General features: G+C 37.5%; 1 protein-coding gene across 2 annotated transcripts in view; it reads left to right on the top strand.

Annotated features, from left to right (window-relative positions):
* Nucleotides 1-27672, top strand: part of Map3k2 (mitogen-activated protein kinase kinase kinase 2) — an 82222-nt gene that overhangs the window by 42789 nt on the left and 11761 nt on the right. For both annotated transcript variants that reach the window (XM_050134936.1, XM_050134937.1), the window contains exons 2-15: nucleotides 291-359; nucleotides 3738-3856; nucleotides 5117-5157; nucleotides 7006-7105; nucleotides 10393-10506; nucleotides 11204-11291; nucleotides 14485-14615; nucleotides 15804-15883; nucleotides 17051-17118; nucleotides 17269-17361; nucleotides 19594-19800; nucleotides 22313-22461; nucleotides 23457-23588; nucleotides 25053-25182. In XM_050134936.1, the coding sequence (XP_049990893.1) occupies nucleotides 356-359; nucleotides 3738-3856; nucleotides 5117-5157; nucleotides 7006-7105; nucleotides 10393-10506; nucleotides 11204-11291; nucleotides 14485-14615; nucleotides 15804-15883; nucleotides 17051-17118; nucleotides 17269-17361; nucleotides 19594-19800; nucleotides 22313-22461; nucleotides 23457-23588; nucleotides 25053-25182 (1456 nt within the window). In that variant the 5' untranslated portion in view covers nucleotides 291-355. The remainder of the gene's footprint in view (nucleotides 1-290; nucleotides 360-3737; nucleotides 3857-5116; nucleotides 5158-7005; nucleotides 7106-10392; nucleotides 10507-11203; nucleotides 11292-14484; nucleotides 14616-15803; nucleotides 15884-17050; nucleotides 17119-17268; nucleotides 17362-19593; nucleotides 19801-22312; nucleotides 22462-23456; nucleotides 23589-25052; nucleotides 25183-27672) is intronic.

Raw genomic sequence — 27672 nt, 5'->3', positions numbered from 1 at the left:
CTGAGATTTGAGGAGGGTTGTGATAAGGGCTCATTGTATCTGAGCTGTTTATACAAACAATATGCTTGGTGTTGATCACCTGCTTTTTTTGGATCCTGGAAGTGTAGTGTGTTGGGGCAGGGTACCTACACAATCAGGTCCTAATGTTAGGTATTCTGAAAAACTCAGAAATTATTTCTAGTGTACACACACATATCCTTCATTAGTGTCAGTTATACTGTTATTTTTCTTTTTGTGGTTACCTCTTCTGGTTGTTATTAATTAATGTGTCCATCTTCTTTCCTTTTCAGGCAATAAATAATGTTGATGGGAGAACCATTTTCCTAATTTCCAAATTATTAAGCTGGTCGTCATAATGGGTAAGTTTAAGTTAAAAGCATTTAAAATATTTATGACTAAAGAATAGGATGAGGGAGAACATATTTATCTTATAAATTTATTTAGAAATTTATGATATAGTAGATTGATACCTGTAATATAGGAGATTTAGCTAGCATTTTACTTAATGGATTTTAAGGCTTAGGGAGAAGTATCTCACACACACACACACACACACACACACAGATTGTAGAGGTTAAAAAGACATTTAGAAAGTCTAGTTTTTGAGGGCTCAGCATACTCTCACTCTTTGTAAGGTTGGGTTAGGTGTGTAAACCAAAGCTTCACATTATCACTTTTAAAATTCTTCTTCCTCTTCTTTGTAGCCTTGAACTCAGTGTCCCCTGATAGTCCAGGTTCTCCACTCTAAGTAGGTCTCTGGTAGCTCCAAATCGGGCACACTTTTACTGACTCCTGTTTGCATCTCACTTTTGTTTCTTTCATTTGCATTGTGACTTATATATTAAGTTGGTCTTTATAACCCTTCTGAAACACTATACACTCTAGTTACAAGACAAAGAACAGTCATTGCCTAAAGATACATAAAAGGAATGGGGAAATGGTATAATTATTATTTCAAACAAACAAAAAATACATACTGGAGTATTCACAGACAGTCATGACTGTTTAAAAGTGGCCATCATCTCTGTGAGTTCGAGACCAGCCTGGTCTACAAGAGCTAGTTCCAGGACAGGCTCCAAAACCACAGAGAAACCCTGTCTCGAAAAACCAAAAAAAAATAAAATAAAATAAAATAATAATAATAATAAAATAAAATAAAATAAAAATGGCCATCACAAGCTGGATGGATGTCTTGGAGCATGTAGTTAGTTCCAGCACTGAGAAGCATGGGAGAGGGGATCTCTGAGTTCAAGGCCATTCTGGACTACATAAAATTCTAGGCTACATAATGAAACCCTGTCTTAAAACAAAGAAATCACACACACACACACAAAATGGGAATCACAGATACTTGAATTTTTTTGAGAATACTAATATATAATGAATATGTATACAATCTATCATTTCAAAATTCAGTATTTGTTTGTTTGTTTGTTATTATTTAGACATAGGGCTTCTCTGTATTGCTCCGGCTGTCCTTGGGATTCACTTTCTATACCAGGCTGCCCTCAAACTCAAGGATCTTCCTTGCCTCTGCCTCTTGAGCGCTGGGATTAAAGGTGTGTGCCCCCATGCCTGACATTCCTATACGCATTCCTAATAAAAGTTATTTGAAATTAATTCCCAACCCTTTTCTGTTTTTATGCTCAATTGAGTGCAGGTGTCAAACATCTGCTTCTTTTTTGTGCTTGTGCTTAGTCTGTGATCCTCAAGATATTTTCACCCCCTGTTGGATCAATCCATGACCCTTCTGGCACCTGTTACCTGTCTCATCTGCCTAGCATCCCATGGCTATCACAGGCATTCCTAACTAGAGTTGTTAAGACAGTCCCTTTCTAGTTAGTGTGTGCACACTATGTTTGGTAGTTTGTGGAATTGTTAGCTCTCATCTGTCTTGTCAGAATCTCCAGGTTCCACCTTGGCAGGACCTTCTTAAGACCTGAATTTTGTTAAATGATCTTTTCCTTTTTTATATATAATAAAAAGTATTTGTTTGCTTAACATGGAAATAAAAATATATGTGGGCATGAAAAGAGATTTTATAGATATTTATTTGGCCACTGTGTTACTGAGTATATAAAAATGCCTAAATTCAAGTGCTAAAGATTTTTTTTTAATCAAAATAAGCAGAACAAGATAGGTACATTTAAGTACTAGATTCTCATTCCAGTGTGGGATTAAGGATCCTAACTTTTTGTTTCTGTTTTTGTTGGTTTTTGTGTGTGTGTGTGGGGGGGGGAATTAAAGGCAGCATCACCACTTCCTGGCTGGCCTCTGTTTTCTAAGAAATGAATTTACTTTATATTTTTGATTTTAAATAAAAATTTTTTGTGCCTGGTGCCTACAGTGGATAATAGAGGTTATGGAATTGTCTGGAGTTACAATTGTGAGCTACTGTGTGGGTGCTGGGAATGGAACCCCACTCCTCTGCAGGAAGAGCTGGTGCTCTTAACTGCTGAGCCATCTCTTCAGCTCCACATTGTTATTGGTCTTTGTTGAGAAATATTTCAATTTATTTGTTTGTTTGTTTTCATAATTTATGTGTTTGTTTTATGTGCATTGATATTTTGTCTGCATGTATGTCTGTGAAGGTGTCAGAAACCCTGGAACTAGAGTTACAGACAGTTGTGAGCTGCCATGTGGATGCTGGGAATTGAGCCCTGGTCCTCTGGAAGTAGTGCTCTGAACTACTGAGCCATCTCTCCAGCCTGATAAATACTTTTATGTTTGTACTCTTTGGGAGAAGTTTGAGAGAACCCTCAGAGCATTAGTAGGCAGTGTCCAGAGAGAACTTTTCTGATAGTTCTAAGTATCACATCTAGGAACACATCTCTAAAGTGAAGTCTGTGTTTTTAATATATAAATGCTAAAGGAAAATGTTTACATAAGGTTTATATTTTTACTCACTTTTAGTAAGGTTTCTGATGCCCGATGTTTCGTTTGGGAGTCATAGAAAAGAATTTGTTCCAGCTGAGCTGTTTTGATGCAAGGTGTCACATCAGTAAATGAATTAGAATGGCATTTCCTTTCCCTACAAATGTCTCATGTATAGAGGGCTTGGAGAGAGCTCAGCAGCGAAGAGCACAGCTTTAGGGGATTAACACCTCTACCTCTGGCCTCCATGGGCACCTGCACTCATATATACTTATCCACACACAAACACATACATACACTCAGTTAAAAGTAATAGAAATAATATAAAATAACAAGTAAAATATTTAAAACAAAAATAAATGTCTCATGTGTGGATACTTAGTTTATGTTGAACTTGAGTCTTACACAGATTGATATTAGCTGTTCTCAGAGGTGGTATTTTGTATTTACTTATAACACAACATTTGGCAGGTTGATCCCTGTGAATTCAAAGCCAGCCTGATATACATAATGAGTTCCAGGACGGCCAGGGCTACATAGAGAGACCCTGTCTCCAACAGCAACAGCAGCAACAAATTTATATAATCTATGAGTATGTTCCACATGTTTGGAGGTGGCCATAAGGGCCAGAAGAGTGTACAGGATTCTAGAGTCACAGGAGGTTGTAAGCTGCTCAGTGGAGTACTGGGAACTAAACTTGAACATTCTGGAAGAGTAGCAAGCCCTCTTAACTGCTGAGCTATCTCTCTAGTCCAGCTAATTCATCTTTAAACTCAATTACATTATAAATTTTGCTTCTTGTCTATGATGAATATATGTTGAAATTACAGTTTTGTGTATGTGTTCTTTTAAAAAATACCTAGATGATCAGCAAGCTTTGAATTCAATCATGCAAGATTTGGCTGTCCTTCATAAGGCTAGTCGGCCAGCATTATCTTTACAGGAAACCAGAAAAACAAAACCTTCATCACCAAAAAAACAGGTATCTATTTCAATAATGCCTAAAATATTTCATTTTTATTATTTTTAAATTACGTGTATTTGTGTGTCTGTGTGGGTATGTGGATGAAATTGTAGGTGTCTGTAGAGATCAGCAGTACTGGAACCCCTTCCCTAGTGCTGGAGTTGGAGGTGGTTGTGAGCTGTCTGACATGAGTGTTAGAAGTTGAGCTTGTATCTTCTGCAAGACCAATATGTAGTAACCACTGCACCATCTTTCTAGTCCCAAGATCAGTAATATTTTAATAAGTATATTTTGTTGTTTCATAACTTTCATTTCATAGCCTGATCTTGTAAAGACTTCTTTTATACTTTAAATCAAATGTTGTTTTTAATAAATTATCTGGTATGTTTGCTTTTTTAATTTTGTCTTATTTACAACATTTAATGTGATACAGTGTAAATGCTGTGTATAGGTAGAATATTGAAATAACAAAAAATGAATACATGGTTTAAAAGCTATATGATAATTGCATAAGTTTTTATTTCACCTGTTCTTCAAGCATCTAAGATAAACAATTTATTTTCCCAGAAGTCTCTTCTGGATACTTAGAAATGTGATGATTTTGATTCCCATAAACAAGATTAGTATGAGGTGGAAAGCATGGGAAGTAGAATTTTAGAGTTTCTCTTATGTCTGTTTTTACTTCCCATAGTTTCAGTTACTCATGGTTGGCTTAGGTCAGAAAATAACAGGTATGATATTGTATAGATAAGCAGATCATAAGTTTTAAATTTCATGCCATTTGAAGTAGCACAGTGAAATCTCACACTATCCTGCCCTACTTTTCTTAGGACAGGAATTCTACCTCTGTGTGTGTTGTATCCATGTTTGTTACTTAAAAGCTATTTAACTTATGGGAATGACTACTGAAATATGAGAAAAAAGAGACTGACAAATTGAACATTCAGAAAAGAAGCTTTAAAGTACTTCCTTTAAGAAAAAAGGAGAAAGTTCTGAATTTAATAAGGATAAACCAAGCCAAACAACAAGCATATGTTCAGAAGCCTTGAAACATACAGATGAAGAAGATCTATAGTATAGCATTCTGTATGTCCTTGGGTTCAGGTCATTCGAGTACATTGGTGCTCTTTCCTTATTGTCAGATCTGACAGTGTAGTCTCACTTCAGCTTTTTGACAGACATCAGGTGATTAGAATTATACTTTGAAAATAAAACCCCCTCTCTTGTGCTCTGTGTCCAATGAGTAGGCTAATAACTAATATGTTCATTTTATTATAGAACGATGTCCGAGTCAAATTTGAACACAGAGGAGAAAAAAGGTAAGTAAGGAAATGTTACACATCAATTAAATCATATAATAAAACATGTGTTCCAGCTAAGCTATTAAAGATTCTTTTTAGATCTGAATGAAGTTTTGTGATTTTAAAATTAAAAATGGAATAGTCTTTGGTAATGTGTGACACTCACCTAGACTGAAGAGAAATAGAATATGTCAGGTGCCTGCTGACCATTGGAAATACTGAATGTGCTTGCTTTGCAATATCGGGAAGTAAATAAAATTGTCTCATACTACACACTTTAAAATTTTACTCTTTTATTTTTATTGAGTTCAATTTTTGAGTGTTCTCAAGAGATTTCAATGCCATGACATGTGTTTTGTTAATAATGTTGTACAGTGAGTTGGAATGGTGACTGCATGATTGTAAGCCTAGCCTTCTATGCCTGCTGTCCGACTAGTATTTGTACCTCAGGGCGAAATAACTGACAAAAAGATCTAATAGGAGGTACAATTTTTGTTGTTGTTGTTATTAGTGACTCATGATGTTAATGAAGGCTTGTTAGTCTTAAAGAATTTAAAATGGCTCATAAGTCATATAACTCGAAGATGTGAATACAATTCACCAGAGATAATGGGGGAAAAAAGTGTACTTGACAAACTGTAAAACTCTTATCTAAGCTGTGAGGTGGTGGTGCATGCCTTTAATCCCAGCACTCAGGAGGCAGAGGCGGGTGGATCTCTGTGAGTTCAAAGCCAGCCTGCTCTACAAAGCAAGTTCCAGAACAGCCAGAGCTGTTCCAGAACACAGAGACATCCTGTCTTGAGAAACCAAAAATCAAACCACACCAAACGAACAAACAAACTAAAACCTATTGTCTAGTAATGTATTCCCTGTTTGACCTTACTTTCTGGGTCTTTGCTAGCTTTTCCGTTTCCTCAGCTCTGGATTTTGTATGTGATATGCCCTAATACTATAAAAAGTGAGCACGGAAGTGGCTTCTCCCCTGAGAAGCTAATCTAACACGGTTCTCTCTAGACTTAGTGCATGTTCTCTGCGCCGGCCATGCCTCAGGAATAGAAGCAAATATCATAATTTTATTTCACTTCAGTCCCTTAGAGTCTTAGAGTTGCTTAGATAGTCAATATGCTAAAATGTTGAATTAATAAGGATCCAGAAATCAAATTTGATCTCCACAGAATGGATAACTTAACTATTCTTATCAATTTCACTGCATTCTGTTACAAATATGTCACATAGTTAATTAAATTCACTTTCCTAAGTGGATGCTTTACACTGGTTTTTAGTATTTATGTGATTATGAATTAAACTTCGAGAATCTTTTAAAAATTATAAATTAGCACAGAACAAATTTTAGTGGTTCTGTTTTAAATTTTATATTGAAATAATTTTTTGTATTTTATTAAAAGTGTGTTATAATTTTCACTTTTTTTTTCATTGTTTGATTTTTTTGGGACTGGGTTTCTCTGTGTAGCCCTGACTGTCCTGGAACTTGCTCTGTAGACCAGGTAGACCTGAAACTCACAGGGATCTGCCTACCTGCCTCTGCCTCTGAGTGTTGGAATTAAAGGTGTGTGCCACCACCTCTCATCTTTTTTTTCTTTTTCTAAACTTATGTGTTTTTTATGTGCACTGGTGTTTTCTCTGCGTGTATGTCTGTGTGAAGGTGTCAGATCCCCTGGAGTTACAGACACTTGTAAGGTGTCATGTGGGTGCTGGGGATTAAACCTGGGTCCTATGGAAGAGCCAGTGCTCTTAACTGCTGAGCCATCTCTCAAGCCCTTAATTTTTTCATATAATGAAACAACTGTTGTAAGTATATTGTTTATTACAAAGAAAATAAAATATTTTAAAATTATTTTCCTATAGAATCCTGCAGGTTACCAGACCAGTTAAACTAGAAGATCTGAGGTCTAAGTCTAAAGTTGCCTTTGGACAGTCTATGGATCTACACTATACCAACAATGAGGTAAATGTGTGCCATTTCACTTTAGTAGTCTTTATTTTGGACAGTTCATGTGTTCATGTAAGAGCCTGTACTTTGATGTGGTGACTAGGAAAAGAGTGGTCCATTAGATGCCTGATGTGACATGTTTGTGTGAAGATAGTTGAGTGAGAATATACAGTAGCAGGATAGGCAGCACCTCGCCATTTTCTGCTTTAGTTTTTTCCCTTTTACTCTATGTACGCAGTGAATTTACTTTCCTTGGGCCTATAGAGCTTTGGGAATCAACTTCATTAAAACTTAGGATCATTGGATGGTTTTTTATTCCTATATATATTTAAATATTTTTATTTATTTTTCTGTGCATGGATGTTTTGTCCGCATGTGTGTCAATGTGAGGGTACCAGATTCCTGGAGCTGGAGTTACAGACAGTTGTGGATGCTGGGCATGGAACCTGGGTCCTTTGGAAGAACAACTAGTGCTCTTAATCACTGAGGCATCTCTTCATGCCCCTTTCCTATGTTATTTATGTTGGGGTCAGTACATATAGTCTTGAGGCTCACTATGTTTTTGGGAAACCCTTTTAATCTTGAGATTAGAACTGTATTAGATAGTTCTAATCTCTAAAGAACTGGACTTTCTTACTCTGTGTGGGATCTTAAAATTTTTAGTCAATTTTTTTAATCTTTGGAAAATGCTTTTTATTGGCCTAATGTTATGATTTGTGAGTTGCAGCCTTTTATGGGGTAGGCATTACAGATTTGTAGAAGAAGCAGACAGTAGAGGAGTTGAAAATTTTTTTTAAGGAAATACATAAACTCTTGTGACAATGAATAAAAGAGAAGGCAAAGATGGGAGTGGCAGTGCCCGCTTTAATCCCAGTACTTGGTAGTAGGGGCAAGTTGGAGGCAGAGGCAGGCAGGCACAGTAAGTTTCAGAACAGGCCGGTCTACATAGAGACCCTGCCTCAAAAAACCCATACAAAAAAGGTCTGTGAGTATCCTCTTTACACTATTAAGGAAAAACTAGCTGAGATAATATTTATACCGAGATTTAATATTTAAAGCCAGCCCTACAAAGAGTTTCAGGGGAAGAACAGAAGATGGAACAGCTTGAGAACAGTGTGAACAGCAGGTGTACCGGTGGAGATGGAGAGACCAGAGAGGCCACCCTAAAACTTCAGCAGAGAAAATACATGAAGCCTGTGCAAATAAAGTATTTCAGAATAGCTCTGAAAGGAAAATACTTTTTTTCACTTTCTTCATATGTATTTAATAGAGTATTTGAAGAAAATACTCTTTTAAACATAAAAGGCACAGAATTCATGACCACAGTAGCACAGTCTGATTGCTTATTCACAACATAGAGTACTTTTGTGCTGAATACCAGATAGTTCATTGCTTTGGGAGCTCCAGGGCCGACAGCAACACCAGCCAACCTGTGTCAGCCCCTTCTGCCTGCACCAGCTTACAGACACAGAGCCACAGCAGGACCTGGGTAGGAGTCCCAAGAAGAACATGCTTTCATAAGTACAAATCTGTGTCTTAAATAGGATCTCTGAACAGAGTAACGAGTATTGTACTATAGCAATATCTTGAAATTGTACTTTTCAGTTCATTTGTGGTTTTATTACCCATAAGCATTTGTCCTACCCAGTCTTCTGGGTGCTGTATCATAGGTTCACGCTGGCCAGGTTTTCAACAGCCAGCCTAGGGTTCTTGGGGTTTTCTAGATGTAAGCACGGGGTGAAGGACGTAGAGGGAATATGATTATCAGCTGTCCTGAAGGCAGCTCTCTGGATAATGCAGTTTTCACATACCCTCACCCCTTTTTCCAAATTACCTATCTAGATTCTTTTCCCATAGAAATAACTTGACCTTGAGTCATTATCTCCTAGTACGATTCTCGGGGAAACAAAGACTTTCTACCTTCCAACCCCTTTGTCCACCCGTTCTTCCTTTCCCTCTCTCTCCCAGGGTGTTTGGTCAGCAATAGGCAAGAGGAGTTAAGTTGATGTGTACTAGCACAAAACTAGCTGCAAATAGAAATTGGTAATAAACTTTTAAGTAGAGAGTAGACAGATGTAAACAGAGTTCAAATTAGTCTTGGTTTATATTTGCACTTGGCAGCTTTCCCTTTTTAAAAAACATACTAATTTTGAGACAGAATCTTACCATGTAACTTTGGCTGACCTGGCACTCACTATATTTCTTAGGATGACCTTAAACTTCTGTCAATCTTAAAAAGAAAGACACTGTTTTCATAAAACACTCTATAGAGTATAATTACATACCATAGTAGTTCCTGGGTTTGGGCACATCTCTGGTGCTCACGTACTGAACAACATTTGCCAGGGACCTTCTCTCTGCTGTATTCTGCTGGAAGGGATCCTAGCTTCATGGATTTATACTGCAGAGGACTCTCAGCTAAGTAGACTTTACATTTAAATATGTCTCACATGCTCTGCTCTTTAGAGATGGTTAGTAAGTGTGGCATATGTCCTTTTATTTACAGTGTTCTTCTTCTACTGAAATGATACATACTTTTATATCATTGACAGTTTCCTTAAGCTGCACAAATTTTTTACTTAAAAAAATAAAAGATTCTGATTTTTGTAAATTGTGTGAATCCTACTTTTTTTCATAGACCTCTTGGGTGCTTCTGTCTTTTATAACATCTTAGCCATGAGTGAGTCCTAATGAAAGTAGACGTCACTTTGAGGGTTTCCTGAGATGATCGTTCATTTGGCTTGCTTGTTCTAGAGTGTAGTGGTCAGTCACCAGGACCAGAGATGAATACAGGTGAATTGTAGATTGCAGATATGTAGCTGATGCTACTTCCCATGGCAGCTGTCACAGATACTCAAGGTTTGTTACATTGCAAACACATCAGACAGAGTATAAATCTGTGGTTACTATTGAAAAAGAACTAAGAATTTTATTTGTGCAGGTGAAAAGAGTACCTTATTTTATATAATTTGTGTGTTTTTACCTTTCACTGTTCTTAGCATGAATATACTTACTGTACCTTAAATTTAGCAGTTGTAAAATATCACAGAAAATTAATTTTTAGTTATATTTACTAGAAGAATGTAAGGATTAATAAGAAATATATTTTGACTCTTTATGTTCTTTCTGAGACTTTAAGTGGTGTTGGAACAGAGGACAGAGATGTGTATACTCCTTAAACTGTCATTGTAGTAATAGAGTACAAGGTGTTTTGAGATTTGCAGTTCCCCAGTAATGGAGCTGCTCATGGAAGAGCTTGACCTGATGTGATGTTTGCATGATTCCTCTATCTTTCTGTTCAGCTGGTAATTCCGTTAACTACCCAAGATGACTTAGACAAAGCCGTGGAGCTGCTGGATCGGAGTATTCACATGAAGAGTCTCAAGATATTACTTGTAATGAACGGAAGTACACAGGTATGAATTGGGGTTGTAGTTCTCACTGAAGATTTTAAGACTTGTAATCATTTAATATACTCTAATTTATAAAATTAAGTTTTATAAATTATTTAATTTATAAGTTTAGTTTACAAGATTGAACTTACATACTTTGCATTACTGTAACTTAATATCCTTGTTCCCCCGAAACTATACAGTTAGAGTTACAAATAAGAATATATTATACATGTGAAATTAATAGAAACTGGCAACTTGCAAAAAATTATGTTAGAATTGAAATGTCCATTTTTTATTTTTACCTTTTACATTTATTTTGTGTGGATGGGGTGAAGTGTGCACATTGCCACAGGCACATGTATGAAGAAGATCAGTTTTCTTCTTCCCACATGTTGGTTCCAGGGTTTGAACTGCAAGCACGCTTGCCTGCTAAGCCATCTTACTGGCCCTGAAATATCTTGTCTTCTTCATCCTCTCCTCCCTTCAACCACCTGTTTTTCTCCCTCCATCCCTTTCTGTACCTGGGTGCAAGAGATCTTCTTGTTCTCGCCTTCCAATTAGGCTTATGCCACTCTTCTGGTAAATTAAAATTTGTAAGAGTAGATTTGAAAAGTCCCAACAAGAGTGGAGAATAGCTAGGCTGTGTTGTAGTGAGAGGAGGGTTCAGTTGAAAGCCTCAAATAGGAAGAATAGCATTAATTGCTCTTTTCTCTTCTAGGCTACTAATTCAGAACCATCACCATCATCAGAAGATTTGAATAATACACAACTTGGTGCAGAGAGGAAAAAGCGGCTATCTGTAGTAGGTGAGAAAGCCAGGGTCTGAATAAGGAAATTGAGTGATTTCTCAAATCCTTCTCATCTTTTAATGTATTGTAACATGAAATATATTCCTGATAAGTAGCACCTTGTCTCTGTGCTCTCTGCAATCACATACTTGAACTACTTTGTCTTAACTGTTGTTCCTGAGAAATTAATTTTACATATTGTAGGACTAGCTATATCCAATTAAAAATTTTTGTTTATACAGAGTATTTTAATATTCAGGAATTCAAGTAAAATTTCGAAGAGGTTTTAATGATATGAGTAAAGAAAGGCAGTAACTAAGACATTATGACTGGACTCTCATTTCTAAGTTCTCTAAGGTTTTAGGTATTGCCAGAGTATGCTGTCTATCAATATAAACATGGCTAGGAATAACTAGATTGTGTTATTTTTTCTTGTATCTAGTTTTATTTATCATGAATAATGAATTCCTTATACTTAAGCCTATGATATAAAGAAATAAGGATCCTGTGTGCTATCTTGTGAGGTGGCCTTATTGAGCCTGGGTAGGCAGAGGTGTTTTAAACCCTCTATGCTTGTTGCCATTAAAAAAAAAAAAAAAAGACATTTACAAGGAGCTGAAGGGATGACTCAGTGGTTAAAAGTGGTGTTTGATTCTCAGCACCAGTGTCAGGTGGCTCACTACCATCTGTGTCTCTTGGTCTCGGGGATACAACACCATCTTCTGGTCTCTGCTGGCACTTGGCATGCACATGAATACATGTTGACTCACATGTACATATAAATAAAGGCAATAAAATAATTTTTTGTTGTTGTTGTTTTGTTTTTTGTTTTTTCGTGACAGGGTTTCCCTGTAGCTTTGGAGCCTGTCCTGGAACTAGCTCTTGTAGACCAGGCTGGTCTTGAACTTACAGAGATCCACCTGCCTCTACCTCGAGTGCAGGGATTAAAGGCATGTGCCACCACCGCCTGGCTAACAAGATAAATTCTTAAATTATCATTAAAAATTTTAAAAAAATAGACAAGATTAAAGTGTTTGTTGCTTAAAGAACAGCTGTTTCTAACAGATAGGGAATAGAATGGAGTCACTCCAGGTAGCATGAACTCTTGTATTGAAGGCGTAGCCTTGAACAGGAAAGTAGGAGAGAGGATACAGGTAAGTAAAGAGAAAGCAGGCAGGGCAAGGGAAAACATTTGGGTGAAAATCTAGAAATGACTTCAGTAGAAGAAGGGTGTTAACAATGAATGAAAAGATTAAATTAGCATGTGAGAAAGTAGAGGAGTTTTTTTATGTTCTTTTATTTTCTAGAATAAGCTGCTTTATGATCATTCTCTTTTTAAGTGTCTTGTCTCATGTGAGTCTGTTTCAGAGAACTAGAGATATGACCTACAGAGATGATACATAAATAGACAGGGCTTATCCTTATGCAGATGTACTTGATATTACTTAAAAAAAAGTGAAAGACTATTTGAACTGAGTTCAAATTCTGGCACTCTCACTATGAAGCCAGTGCCTTTTCCCTTGCTTTGAAGCAGTAGATTAAAGCCACAAACAGAATACTTGTAAAGTAGGCTTCACTTCTCAAACTGGAGGCACAGTTGCTTTTAACTGTATAGTTTTTCTTTGTAGAAGTAAAATCAGCCACTTTGTTTCAGTTGTTAGACACAAAAAGCTTAAATGCACTAGTTAAAATGCAATTTTGAATTCTCCATTATTAACCTACTAATAAGTATTTTTGTTATTTGACTTGGTGCCAGGATAAGACAAAAACTGAAAATTGTGCAGAATTTCTATGAGTGTATTAATATGCCCATTACAGTCAATGTTAAGAATACGTGTTGTCAGGTAATCGGATGGAGAAACTTTTATAGCTGCCTTCCATCTCAGTTAGTAGTTGAGTATATTGTTCTTTTATTTTTTTTTTAAAAAAGGGAATATTCAGAAAGAGTAGAAATATCAGGGATGCAGTTATAACTGTAACCATAGCTATTACAAAGCCGACATGAACCCTGAAATCAGCCCACACTTCTTTTCAGACAGCAGATGAGGTCTCTGCACGTTTAATAGGTGTTCTCTTGCTCCTTCTCCCTACTTAATAAAGGGCCCCTTTATATATGCTTCTTTTCCTTTAAACTTAAATAGAATTTAAATGCTTACACCACTTATGTATCTATTTACCTTTAAAAAAAACCTGCAAGGAGAGCAGAAAACTATGTTAATAAAGTATCATTTCCTATGAACCAGGTAAAAATAGGCAGATTATTGTTTCATAAGAGTTGTGAATAGTTAAACGAACCATCTAAATGAATGTCAGGATCTCCTCCATTTTTTCTTAAAGTATGAAGTTTTTGGAGGAGAGGGATAGGGCAGAGTCTTATTGTATAGGCTGGTTCATCTGGAACTCTATGTAGATAAGGTTGGCTTTGTACTTAAGAGATCTGCCTGTCTCTGCCTCCTGGGTGCTGGCATTAAAGGTGTTTGCCAGCACACCTGGGAAATTATGAAGACATTTAAATATGAAAGGAATATAGCTTGCCACAAGAACATAGTTTTAAGTAATAAAAAATAAGATATAGGATACTAAATATAAAGTAGGACCCCAATGACTAGGAAGCAATCTCACTTCAGGTTTCTAAAGATTAAAAGAGTGTGACCAGAAAGAATATCATGGAACCAAATGCGCACAACATATGTTTGTGGTGAATGAATTTACCATCATAGCATTCTTACCAAGAAGTGATGTAGTACTGTGTACTTTGATAGTAAAACAAACCAGTTGCCAAAGACACTAAGATGGTAACTTGCCCTAGACTTTAAGCCGTGCCTGAATACAGAGCCCTTATTCCTTTAACTATACCATGATATCAGCAACAAATTATATCAAAGACTAGCAGATACAAATTATCTTTGGAAATTCAGAAGCAGTGGCATTAATATAAGTTTCTCTTGTTTGTTATCAGTTCATGATATGGTTGTCATCAGTCTGAAAAACTTTAGTATAAATTAGAATATTCGAGTGAGGTTGTAGAATGTTAATTTAGAGTTTAGAGAGGCTATAAAAGCTCTAAGCCTGAATATTCTGATTAAGTTTCTATAAGCACTAGAATTCTTGCTAATTTATTTTTATGTGGTTAGAAATATAACCTATTAAATTGAAACAAAAATTAGTTTCCTTGCTGACAGTAATAAAACTTACAATTTTTCTTTTCGAGGTACCACTAATAGAGATAGAAGTTCCCCTCCCCCAGGATACATTCCAGATGAGCTACATGAGATCGCCCGGAATGGGTCATTCACTAGCATCAACAGTGAAGGAGAGTTCATTCCAGAGAGCATGGACCAAGTAAGCCAGATAGATGCTGTTTTTCACTATATGTGAAGATGCACACTGATCAGGACCAGTGTGATTTGGCAGATACCTAGGGTGGGGTGTGTGTGTGTGTACATTTTCTGTAATCCTCTATCTTAAGTGAAAAAATATTAGAAGCTTCTCATTAATTTACATCTGCCTTTTTGTATTAGTATGTAAAATTACTGAAACAATTTGATTTTCTTTCTTTTTTTAAGGTTTTATTTATTTATTATATGTATGGTGTCCTGCCTGCATGAATGCTTGTAGGCCAGAAGAGGGCACCAGATCTCATTATAGATGGCTGTGAGCCACCTTGTGGTTGCTGGGAATTGAACTCAGACCTCTGGAAGAGCAGCCAGTGGTCTCAATGTCTGAGCCATCTCTCCAGCCCCATAATCTGATTTTCTTATATTGATCATCCATTACACATTTGGTTTGTAATCTTAGATTAACTATCATTCAGATTTTTAAAATGAACATTTTATTTTGTTTATTTATTTTTACTTCTTTGAACTTTTGAGATAGGATTTCTCAGTGTAGCTCTGGCTGCCCTGGAACTCACTCTGTATATCCGACTGGCCTCGAACTCCTGAGATCCACCACTACCTGCTTAGTGTGCAATTTAAAGATGGAGTGAAATTATAAATACTTTATGAAGCTGAGGTTTGTGAACTGTTTATTCCATTTTAAGAACACTTCAGGTTTGTAGTAATCAGATGTTTTTGTGGAGTTGCTGTTAGGCCCTTACCCTGCACTGGTGCCCACATACTGCAGCATTTTAAATCTAATGTAGCAGTCACTGTATGGTTCATCTCAATTGAACAGGGCCATTGTCCAGTTTTTAATAAGCAAAATTATTTCAGCTTCAATTACTTGACTATAGAAAAACTGTATTTTGCCTTAAAAAATTTTGTAGTCACAGCTTGTTTATTCAGAATGTTTATAAATGAGTAATTCTGCAAAGTGACTGCTGTTTGTTACAGAGTTTCTTTGGAAGGTCCTAAAAGGATTCTGAAATTGTGGGGAAAGTGTGTATATTTCTGGATATGCTGGAAGCCATTAATCATATATTTTAAACGCATGAAGTTTATGTTATGTCACAAGCAGTTTTTTTTTTTTTTTAAAGTAACTTTTGGTTGTTATCAGGCAGAATCATGGTGGAACTCTTTATTTTCCTAGATGCTGGATCCATTGTCTTTAAGCAGCCCTGAAAATTCTGGCTCAGGAAGTTGTCCATCACTCGACAGTCCTTTGGATGGGTAATTATGATTATTGGTCTGCCCTTTAGTTCATGTTGATATATAGAGTTATCAATAATTCTTTTATTCTACATTCTGAAAAATGTAACTTATTGATAATTGTCTACGCTGGCATTAAGTAAAGTTTTATATATTGTGAATAAATTTTTTTGGTTCGAGGCAGGGTTTCTCTATAGCTTTGGAGTCTGTCCTAGAACTCACTCTGTAGACCAGGCTAGCCTTGAACTTACAGAGATTCACTTACCTCTGTCTCCTGAGTGCAGGGATTAAAGGCGTGCGCCACAGCTCCTGGAGTGAATAAATCCTGTAATCTCATGAGATTCAATAACTTCATTGTCTTATTGTTTTTTTTTCTATTTATGGTTTTCAAAATCTTGTTTGTAGCAAGTGCAAACTTAGACTACGTTTATTTTAAGACAGCTCTTGAAACTGTTGCAAAGTTTCTCATGTTTGGTTTTGGCAGTTTCTTTAAAAAAAATTTTTTTTTTATTTGTTCCTTGTATGCATGATGTGCATTTGTGAGGGCGCCCTCTTTTGTTCTCAGAAGACATTGATTGCTCTTTACAGTCTTGTGTAGCACAGTTAGTATGAGATGCTTCACTTGTTATTTCCTCCAGGCTTCTTTATGACACCAGATACACGTTTGGAAATCACCTATAATTTCCTCTACACATACCTTAGGAAGCTTGACTGTCAGTGCTTGCCTTGGGGAATCTACTCTGTTTACTCATACCCACCCCACCTCCAAAGAAAAGAAAGAATTTTTTTTTTTTTTTTTTTGTTCTTTCGAGACAGGGTTTCTCTGTGGTTTTGGAGCCTGTCCTGGAACTAGCTCTGTAGACCAGGCTGGTCTCGAACTCACAGAGATCCGCCTGCCTCTGCCTCCAGAGTGCTGGGATTAAAGGAGTGCACCACCACTGCCTGGCTAGTAGCTGATTTTTAAAAGCTTGACTTTTTGTCTGTGTGTACTAAATGAGTGTTTCAAAGAAGTTTCTCTTTTTAAAACTTTATGTTAGTGCTTATGTGAGCTCCTTTACACACCCACACACCCCCCCACCCCCCCACGATATTAACACACATACAAATACAGATATTGGTTAAAAATTTTTAAACATTTTATTAAATACCTTCTTTTAATTTAATCTTACATACATTTTCTATCTATAGAGAAAACTATCCAAAGTCACGGATGCCTAGAGCACAGAGTTACCCGGATAATCATCAGGAGTTTTCAGGTTAGACTACAAATTCTATGTGCTTGAATGTTTATGTCATGTTTTAGCTGGGAGGGAAAAATTTTTGAAAAAAATTAAAAATGATAAATATGCTTTTCACTATTAAAAATATTTTCCTTTTTTAATGATAACATTTTTATATCTTAACAGACTATGATAACCCTATATTTGAGAAGTTTGGAAAAGGAGGAACATATCCAAGAAGGTATCATGTTTCATATCATCATCAAGAGTATAATGATGGTAAGTTTCGAACAATGAGACTATAAAAACAGATTAACATTAGCCAATATTTTAAAAATGACCACATATTTAAAAAGTCTCATATTTATGATGACCAAATAATTTGTTCTTGAGTCACTTAAGTTTCTGGTTAAAAATAAATAAATAAAAACTTTTGCCAGGAAAAATAAAATAAAAACTTTTGCCTTTAGTCTCAATATTCAGGAGGCAATGTCAGGCAGATCTCTATGAGTTCAAGACCTACATAGTGAGTCTCAGGACAGCCAGGTACATAGAGAGACCAGGTTTCAAACAAACAAACAAACAAACAAACCCAAGAAACCTTTTTTGCTGGGGCTGCAGCTTAGTGGTAAAGTACTTGCCCAAAGTCCCAAATTTGTCCTCTGTCAACCCTCCAAAAAACATCTTTTGAGAATATCAGGTTATAAGTAAAGCAAAATAATATAGTAGTTTTATGCCATCTTGTGATACTTAAAATGTTTAATTACAGAGAGATAATTGGAAATGGTATAAATCAGAAATCAGAAATTTAGTGCCTAAGGGTACAATTCATATTTTCTTGTCCCTTTAAGAAAGTAAATTGGGCTTGGTGGTGATGGCACATGCCTTGAATCAGCACTTGGGAGGCAGAGGCAGGTGGATCTCTGTGAGTTCAAAGCCAGCCTGATCTATAAGAGCTAGTTTCAGGATAGGCTCCAAGAGAAACCCTATCTTTTTGCATGAGAAGGGGTCCCTTTGTTCTGTCCCGACAGCCCGGCTACCTTACACCTGAAATAATCACACAGAAACTGTATTTATGTAAGTCACTGCCTGGCCCATTCTCTCTAGCCACTTATTGGCTAACTCTGACATTTTGATTTAACCCATTTCTGTTAATCTGGAATATCACCACAAGGTCGTGGCTTACTGGGAAAGATCCAGCATGTCTGACCTGGTGGCTCCATGGCGGCTCTCTCTCTGCTCCTTTCTCCCAGAATTCATTTCTGTCTTCTCCGCCTACCTAAGTTCTGCCCTATCAACTAGGGCAAGGCAGTTTCTTTTTTATTCATTATCCTATGAAAGTAGCAGGAACTCCTACACCACTCACTGTCTCAGAGAGAAAAGGAAAAGAAAACAAATTGGGTCAGAGAAGGTGTATTAGTCACTAAAGTATATGCTGCTCAAGCACAAGAAAAGCTGGCACAGCAGTGCATGTCTCTTACTGAGCTTGGAGGAGAGGATGTGGAGCAAAGGATTCCTGAAGCTTGGTGGTTGGCTTGTCTTGCTGAATCAGTGAACATCAGGTTCAATGAGAGATCCAAAAGTAATACTCCAGAAAGTAAAGACAGCAGACAGAAAAGCTGAGCCTGTTGTGGGCTTTTGAAACCTCAAAGTACATCAACTGGGCCCAAGCTTTCAGATATATGAGTCTACTGGGGCATTTTTATTCAAACAGCCACAGTATGTGCATTACATTTTCCTTTTCTATTTACCTTTTGATGGATATCTAAACTGTTTGCATTTCTTTGCTCTTATGAATAAACGTAGATGTGTCAGTGTCTTAGTTTACTCTCTGCTACTGTGGTAAACACCATGACCAAAACCAACTTGGTCACAAAAGGGTTTATTTCACTTAGCAGGCTACAGCCCATCATGAAGTGAAGTCAGGGTAGGAACTGAAGCGGAGTCCATGGGAAAATTCTGCTTACTGGCTTGCTCTCATGGCTTACTGAGCATGCTTTCTTATACAGCCCAGGATCATGTGCCCGTGGTGGCACCACCCATGGTAAGCTAGGCCCTCCCACTCATGTCATTAATTAAGAAAGTGCCCCACTGACTTCCTTACAGGCCCATAAGATGGCGGTAGTTTCTTGATTGAGATTTCCTGTTCCCAGATGACTCCAGCTTGCGTCAACTTGACAAAACAAACTAAAAGAGCCTACCAGGATCGACAGTATCTCTCTGCTACCTATAACTCTCCAGTTTGCTTTTTATGTTTATTTTAAAGTCATTATTGGAAATGAAATTGTTTTTTTTTTTTTCTGTGAAAGTGAAGAATTTTTTCTGTGGCTTTCTTATGCACATGAGTGTTTGTGCATTTTTCCATAGCAGGGCACACGTAATCATTGTTATTTCAGGTTTTTCAGCCTATATTTCAAGGCTGATTCTTATTCTACATTATAGACGTTTAAATATCCTGAAACTGTAGTACATTAATAGAAGGAGTAAGTTAATTCTCTTTTCACGTTGTAGGTCGTAAGACTTTTCCAAGAGCTAGAAGGACCCAGGGCACCAGCTTCCGGTCTCCTGTGAGTTTCAGCCCTACCGATCACTCCTTAAGCACTAGTAGTGGAAGCAGCATCTTCACCCCAGAGTGTGACGACGGTCGAGTAAGAAGAAGGGGAAGTGACATAGACAATCCTACTTTGACTGTCACAGACATCAGCCCACCCAGCCGTTGTAAGTAATAGAAATGTTTAGCAAAACATTTGCATAGTTTTATGTTAACAGGAATAAATGGCAAGTCAAAACTCAGGGAAAAACACTCTTCACAAGAAATAATAGCATGCTTTTTAAAAGTGACTAGACATTCAGGTATAAGTGTATATTAGGGCTAATTACTGTAGCCATAATTACTAATTTTTCTTCACTTTTATTAGAAAAATTGTTACTAATTGTTCCTATCTATTCTAGTCTACATGTCTGTGTTAAGCACTGAGACTCTCTATGCAATTTCGAAGAAATAGCCTAGTGAGGAGATTGGTTTATGGAGAAAAATTACAGTATAACATTTGTTAGATCCTGACATGCAAAAATTTGCTAGTTGTGTGTGTCAGATGCAATACTTTTCCAAAACAACTTAAAGGAGACCCAGCAGGATCTCTGTGGTCTTGACTGGCTTGGAACTCATTACATAGACGAGGTTAGTCTTGAACTCACAGAGATCTTCATGCTTCTGCCTCCTAAGTGCTAGGATTAATGGTATACACCACTATGCCTAGTTTTTTTGTTTTTTAAGTTTGCTTTTTCATGTTTTTTTTTTTTTACAATTTTGCATGGAGTGCCAGACATCACTTATAGGATCATGAAGACTGAAGTAAATAAAATTTATACCTGGGCATATGCACAACTCTTCTACCTCATTCATTTTTATGATGGATTGAGTCAGCAATCTGGGTTGGTTATTTTGCGTGCTCCCATACCTGTGTACCATGGGCTTAAAATTCCTCTAAGAGTTTTGCCAACTTGGCTTTTTAGATGGTTTCTAAGTGATCCTGCTCAAGCCCCAGCATTTGGTACTTTTTTGTGCCTGCTTCTCTGAAAGGCAAACTCTCCCTGTGTCCTTATCCTGCTTCCTCAGCCGTGGGCTGCTAGAGACAGTCTGTGACTTTAGTCTTGAGCAGGCCCCATTCAGATGGGCTTTATCACAGATCCTACCCTTTTCTGGAGGAAAAAAACTCTTAATGGTCAGGGCCTCAGGTTTCCAGGCCTCATTTATTCTCCAGGGTTTTTTGTTCTGTTTTGTCTTTGTTGTTTTTTGTTTTCCAAGACAGGTGTCTCTGTAGCTTTGGAGCCTGCCCTGGAACTAGCTCTGTAGACCAAGCTGGCTTCCCCTCACAGAGATCTTCCTGTCTCTGCCTCCCGAGTGCTGGGATTAAAAGTGTGTGCCACCACTGCCCAGCTTGGTTTTTGTTTTGTTTCATTTCCTTTTCTACTGCTCTAAAATAGTGATAACAGGGCTTGTTACTCTTCTTCAAGAAGTTTTAGGCTGTTTTTTTTTTTTTTTTTTTTGGCAGGGGGGCGGGTAACAGATCTCACTCTGTCCCTGATGGCTCAGAACTTCCAAGGGAATCCCCTCACTCTGCCTCCTTAGTGACAGAATTAAAGGTGTGTGTCACCAGCAGTGGCTTTTTCTTTTCAGTGTGGCTGTCTATCACAGGGCCATTCCATTTCCTATCTTTGACCATCAAGGCTATGATCTCTGGCTCTATGAGTACAGGGAAGAGGTACAGAGTGAAGCTGTGTTCAGTGCTATCATAGCAAACACACTTGTTCACAGTGGAGCTTAGCTTTCCTTGCTGGCTGGAATGGATTTGTTTATATGCTTCATCATTTCCTTTCTCTCCTTGGAGTGCCTCCTTTTCCTTAGATTTTAGGTTAGTTTGATACCCTGTAATCTGTGCTCCAAAATGTTCAGTAAAGGTTATAGTTTTTTCCAGAGAGAGCAATACACATCTATAATTCCAGTACTTGGGAGCAGAAGCACCAGAAGTTCAAGGCCAACCTGAGGTACACAACAAGTTACAGGACAGTCAAGTCTACATAGTGAGACCCTGTCTCAAAACAACAATTTTAAAAAGTTATGGGGGCTGGAGAAATGGTTCAGTGGTTAAGTGCACTGGCTGATCTTCTAGATGATCTAGATTTGATTCTTAGCACTCAGGAGGCAGTTTACAACCATCTGTAACTCCAGTACCAGGATATCCCATGCCCTTTTCTGACTTCCAGTTCTGTATGCATGTGGTGCACACATACACGTATACAGGGGAAACACCCGTATACATAAAATAAAACTATAATTTTATTGATTGCCTGATTTCTCCTACAGAAGTGGGAAATGATACTTTTTCCAGATTTCTGTATTATAGATGGAACTGAAAACCGTCTTTACAAATATTTTAATTTGCTGCAGTAAATTGGAAAATCGGGTATCTTACATCTTAAATGAAGTGAAAAATGGCTGTCACTTTGGTAGTGGGGAAAAGAAAATCTTCCTAAGGGGTAAAAAACTTGTCACAAGATGCAAACTTTTAGTTAGACTTCTTAGAAGAATAAGGAGAACATTTCTTGGAAGATGGAGACCATTATAAATTTGGATGATCATAATTTTCCCTTGTATCTACAATGTTCAGTTAAGGATGTCATTTTATAGTACCTGACTACTCCATTTTAAGAAAATATTCTTTTTCAGCTCCTCGAGCTCCAATGAACTGGAGATTGGGCAAACTGCTTGGCCAAGGAGCATTTGGTAGAGTCTACCTCTGTTATGATGTTGACACCGGAAGAGAACTGGCTGTTAAACAAGTTCAGTTTAACCCTGATAGCCCGGAGACCAGCAAGGTAAAAGTCACCATGCAGACTGCTTCACTTGGCCATTGTAAAGCATTTTTTCTTGGAGGGGGAAAAAAAAACCAAAACAAAAACAGGACTAGTGAGATTATTCCAGGCCTAAAGGCCTGCCTGATTCAGTGCCCAGAACCCACATGATAATTGAGAGTCAGGTCACACAAGTTGTTCTCTGACCTCCACAATTGTGCTGTGGCATGTGTGTTCACCCTCTGCCCCCATACCCAGAGCCAGACTAAATGTACATAAAAGGTTTTAAAATGTAATAGAACAGTGTGGTGGGATTGTGGGTTGTAGTAAATGTTATTTTAGTGCTTCATTTGTATAAGGTAACTTTAGCAAACCCTCGGGGACTGTTAAGTAAAAGGTATTGGGGGTCTGGAGAGATGGCTTAGTGATTGAGAGCACCTGTTGTGCTTTCGGACAACCCATGCTAAGTGCACACACACACCTGTCTCTAACTCTTGTTCCAGGGGTGTTGAACATCCTCTGTTGGTTTCTGAGGGCTGCGTGTGCACGCATGCCAACACACACACACACACACACACACACACACACACACACACACACACACACACACACACACACACACATACACACAGTCCAGATAAGCTCAGGCAAGTTCACACACAATAAAAATTTTAAAAATTATCAATTAGAGACTAAAATATTCTATGTTCAGTGAACATTTTGACCATGAACGAAGAGTATCTTGTGTTTACTATTATGGGATAAAGACTTAATGTAGGGTCATTGAAATTGTCTAATAAGTAAAGGTACTTGCCACCAAGCCTGTCAACCTTAGGTCAATACCCAGAATCCGCCTCCTGGGGCCCTCATGGTGGAAGGAGAGAACTAACTCCTGCAAGTTGTTCTCTAACCTCCACTTGTCTTTCATGCTGCATGTAGAAATGAACCTGCACACACACAAAGAAACAAATAGAGTAACTTACTGCTTAAAAAGACTTAGCAGGAGTTCTGTCTTTCAGGAAGTAAATGCACTTGAGTGTGAAATTCAGTTGTTGAAAAACTTGCTGCACGAGCGAATTGTTCAGTATTATGGTTGTTTGAGGGATCCTCAGGAGAAAACACTCTCCATCTTTATGGAGTATATGCCAGGGGTAAGTCCACGTATCTTTATGGGGTATATGCCAGGGGTAAGTCCATGCATCTTTATGGGGTATATGCCAAGTTGAGGTCGCTGGGAGGTAGTGGCTCACGCCTTTAATTCTGGCACTTTGGAGGCAGAGGCTGGCAGATGTCTGAGTTTGAGGCCAGACTAGTCTACAAAGTGAGTTCTGGGACAACCAGGGCTACACTGTCAAAAAAAAAAAAATAGTTGAGAATTTAGTTCAGCCTTTTTGATCTGCTGTGTCAGAGATGAAATTTTGAACCTGATGTGCTGATGTCAGGAGACATAGGATGTCTGGTGATTCCACTGTAGCCGTGCTGATTGCTCACAGGAGGAGGAGAATAGTCATGGTTTGACTCATTATTGTAAAATTTGATTTTTTTTTCTGTAGCCAAAATAGGAATATTTAATTCATTTTTAAACATACTTCAAGATGGTAATTACTCATTCAGAGATAGGTGCCTTCTGCCAGGCTAATAACATATATCTGTGATCCCAGCATTCAAGAGGTAGAGGTAGAAGGATTTCAAGTTCAAGGCCAATCTAGACTTGACTAAAATCTTCACTTTTTTTCCATATACATTTTTTCTACTTTTAACTCTTAATATTATAAATATATACACAGAAGAATGTTTCTTGTATTATTACATGTTACCAGTTTAATTAAATAAAGACTTTTGAAATTAAAAAAAAAAAAGACTTAAAAAAAAACCTAAAAAAAAGAAAATGTATCCAGGCAGTGGTGGTGTATGCACTTGGGAGACAGAGGCAGGTGGATCTGTATGAGTTTGAGGCCAGCCTGGTCTACAGAGTGAGTTCTAGGACAGCAAATGTGGTTACATGGAGAAACCCTGTCTTCAAAAAAAAAAAAAAAAAAAAAAAAACCAACAAAAAGGGTGGGAGAGAAAAATATATTCTCATAATTTATTAGGAAAAAGAAGTTTGATTCATGGAGCTTTGTGGGAGTAGATAGCCAGAATTACATGTTGACGGTACAAGGTTGCCATCTGAGCTTATAGATCAACCAGGACCTGATAGTGCCATTGTTGGCCATCAGTTAGGCATACAGTAGCAGTTTACTCTCACCATTATGCACAGCTCATTATCATGACCCCATTGCTACTCACTGGATTTATTTGCTACTACTTAAATGTTTTCAAATATTCTATTTCCTGTGTAACTTGGCCTAAACATTATTTTTTTTGGAAAACAAATTGGGGTTTTATTAAGGTCCTACAAATATGGAAGACTTGTAATTTGTTAGTTTCAAGGAGATTAGTTCAACATAAATAATCTGAAAGAAGAGAAAGAAACTCTGCATATTTATTTTACTAAGAATTCCTGCCCTTTCTACTTAGAGTCTCCTAGCTATGAAGTAGGATTCTCTAAAAATAAAGATTTAGTAGCAGTTTTCATTTTAAACAGGAGATTTAGTTGTTTTCTTTTTTCCTAGGGTTCAATTAAGGACCAACTAAAAGCATATGGAGCTCTTACTGAGAATGTGACTAGAAAATACACCCGTCAGATTCTGGAGGGAGTCCATTATTTACACAGTAATATGATTGTCCATAGAGATATCAAAGGTAAGTCATGAATTACTTTTTACTTTAAATACACAGTTTTTTGTGAGTGTGAATGAAGAAATACCATCAAAGCATTGGACATTTACACTGTAAACTACCATCAGGAAACAGTTTTCCAGCTTTCTCATGGACTTTGTTATGTCCTGTCAGACCAGTTCTCAAGTTGGAACCTTCATGAATGATTAGCTTCAGTGTAAGGATCCATAGAATCAGTCTCATTCAAATACCCTAGAATAATGTAACCATGTTTGTAAGTGTATTTCCTAGGCATTAGGGCAATGAGCTGGGGTTAGGCCATCACAAAGTTGGATTCAAACTTGGGCTTCATTTGCTTCTAACTGTAACCTTGGACATGTTAATCTTTCTGTATCTTCAGTCCTCATTACTCTTTCCATCCCCCTCTCTCTTTCATCCTCCCTCGTTTTCTTCCCTCCTCATGACTCACACCCCTAATTTCTGGAAATGGAATCTAGGAAACTGCATATAGGTAAGGTTTCTACCCCTGAGATGCACCGTCTTGTCTTTTACTTATTCTTAAGTTAGGGTCATAATAGTACTCAATTTATAGGATTCTTAAAAGAATCTAATGCATTAACATGTTGTAATGTTTAAAACAATGCCTGTGTGTGAATGTCTCTGTGCCTGTACTGTCTGTGTGCCTTGTGAGTGACGTGTGCTTGCATAATTAATCGGAAAAAAAACAATGCCTGGTGCTCAGCACTTAAAACCTAGCTACTGTGATGACATACTGTGTGTTGTAATTATATTTAAAGTCATGGGAAGCCGGGCAGTGGTGGCGCACACCTTTAATCCCAGCACTTGGGAGGCAGAGGCAGGCGGATCTCTGTGAGTTCGAGACCAGCCTGGTCTACAAGAGCTAGTTCCAGGACAGGCTCCAAAACAGGTTCTGTCTTCTAAAAACTTTACTTGTTCTGTCTTGAAAAACCAATAAATAAATAAATAAATAGATAGATAGATAGATAAATAAATAAAGTAAGTCATGGGAATAGATGTCATGAAAGAATAAAGAGGAAGAAAGGAAAGATCCCAAGAATGAGCTTTCCTCCCCAGGATCAGATACAGAAATGAGTACATGAAGTGAGTTAATGGTAAAGATGTATAAAATTTGAGTGTGTCAAAAACTGTTTACTTTGGAGCCTACATGAGTCTTTAAAAACTGGGGTATGACCCAAAATTTAGAAAATCACTGAGTAAAGTAAGTATGTCTGTATAATATTTACTCATTGATCTTGTTGTCCCTTTTATAAGTTCCCAGACTTCTGCTTTTTCATATGGTGGGGACACATTTTAACTGTGTCCAGATTAGGCCAAGAAGAAAATTGCCAATCATTTCTGGTAATTGAATAGGAATTTCTAGTATGAGTCTAGTATGCAGAATTCCTGAGGCAGATCACATGCACTAGTGGGGGGCTTATTAAGTATGAAGATTGATAACTAAAGAAATTACTCAATGAGGAATAACTGTTCCTATACAAGCCAACTTCTCTTTGGCCCTCAAAATGAAGTAAGAAAAGAAACAGAGGCAGCCATCTTCTGTGTAGATCAATATTTTTCTATTCTTACCAGAAAGTATGACAAACCACTTCGGTCAAGTGAAGGGGGATGGAGGCAAGCTGATATATAAATATTATCAGACAAATATATTAGTAAAGGAGAAAAATAAGATAGAAAAATAAGTATCAAATTTGTAAATTTAAGTGTGGTAGGAGGAAAATGATGGCCACCAAATGGCAACATAGTAGTATATGTTTTATACAGTATACTCTTTACTTGTTCTGTCTTCTATTTTTCATAAACAATTTTTAGTGGCAGAAGGAAAAGTAAAGAGAATTGATTCGTTGTAATTTCAGAGCTGTTGGATCATAACAAAGATGAAGATGATTACTGTTTGGGAACTCATTCTTTTCCAAAGTTTATTCCCTCCATTCTTCCTCTCCTTTCCCTCTCCTTCTCCCCCCCCCCCCAAATTCATCACATTTTATTTGTGTGTGTATGCATATGCATGCCAGTGCCATAGAGCATGCACAACACGCAGAGAACAACTTGAAGGAGTTGGTTCTCTTTTTCCACCATGCACATCACGGCTTTTACTCACTGAGCCATCTCTCTGGCCCTATTCTTTATCTTTTTTTTCTTTCAGGGAACTGTACTCTTGACAGGCTTGGTGGTGCATGCCTTTAATCACAGCAGAGGCAGATGCATGTGGATCTCTATGAGTTCAAAGCCAACTGGGTTTGGGGAGGACTATACTATTAAATACCACATATTTAATAAAAGGACACTTGGTTTTCCTAATGATTTTATTTGTGCACATGCACGCATGCACACAGGCACACACACACACACACACGCATAAGCGTGCATGCCAGAAGAGAACAGGGAATGCCTGCTGTCTCTCTCCATCATGGTTTTTTGGGGGGTTCCAGATCTTTCTCTGAATCTGCAACTCACTATTTTCCAGCTAAGCTG

This window comes from Alexandromys fortis, unplaced genomic scaffold (genome assembly GCF_014885135.2).
Source record: "Alexandromys fortis isolate MF-2015 unplaced genomic scaffold, M_Fortis_MF-2015_v1.1 scaffold_25, whole genome shotgun sequence".
Lineage (NCBI taxonomy): Eukaryota > Metazoa > Chordata > Mammalia > Rodentia > Cricetidae > Alexandromys > Alexandromys fortis.
The sequence above is the reverse complement of the archived record's forward strand: the minus strand, read 5'-3'. Positions and strand labels throughout refer to the sequence as shown.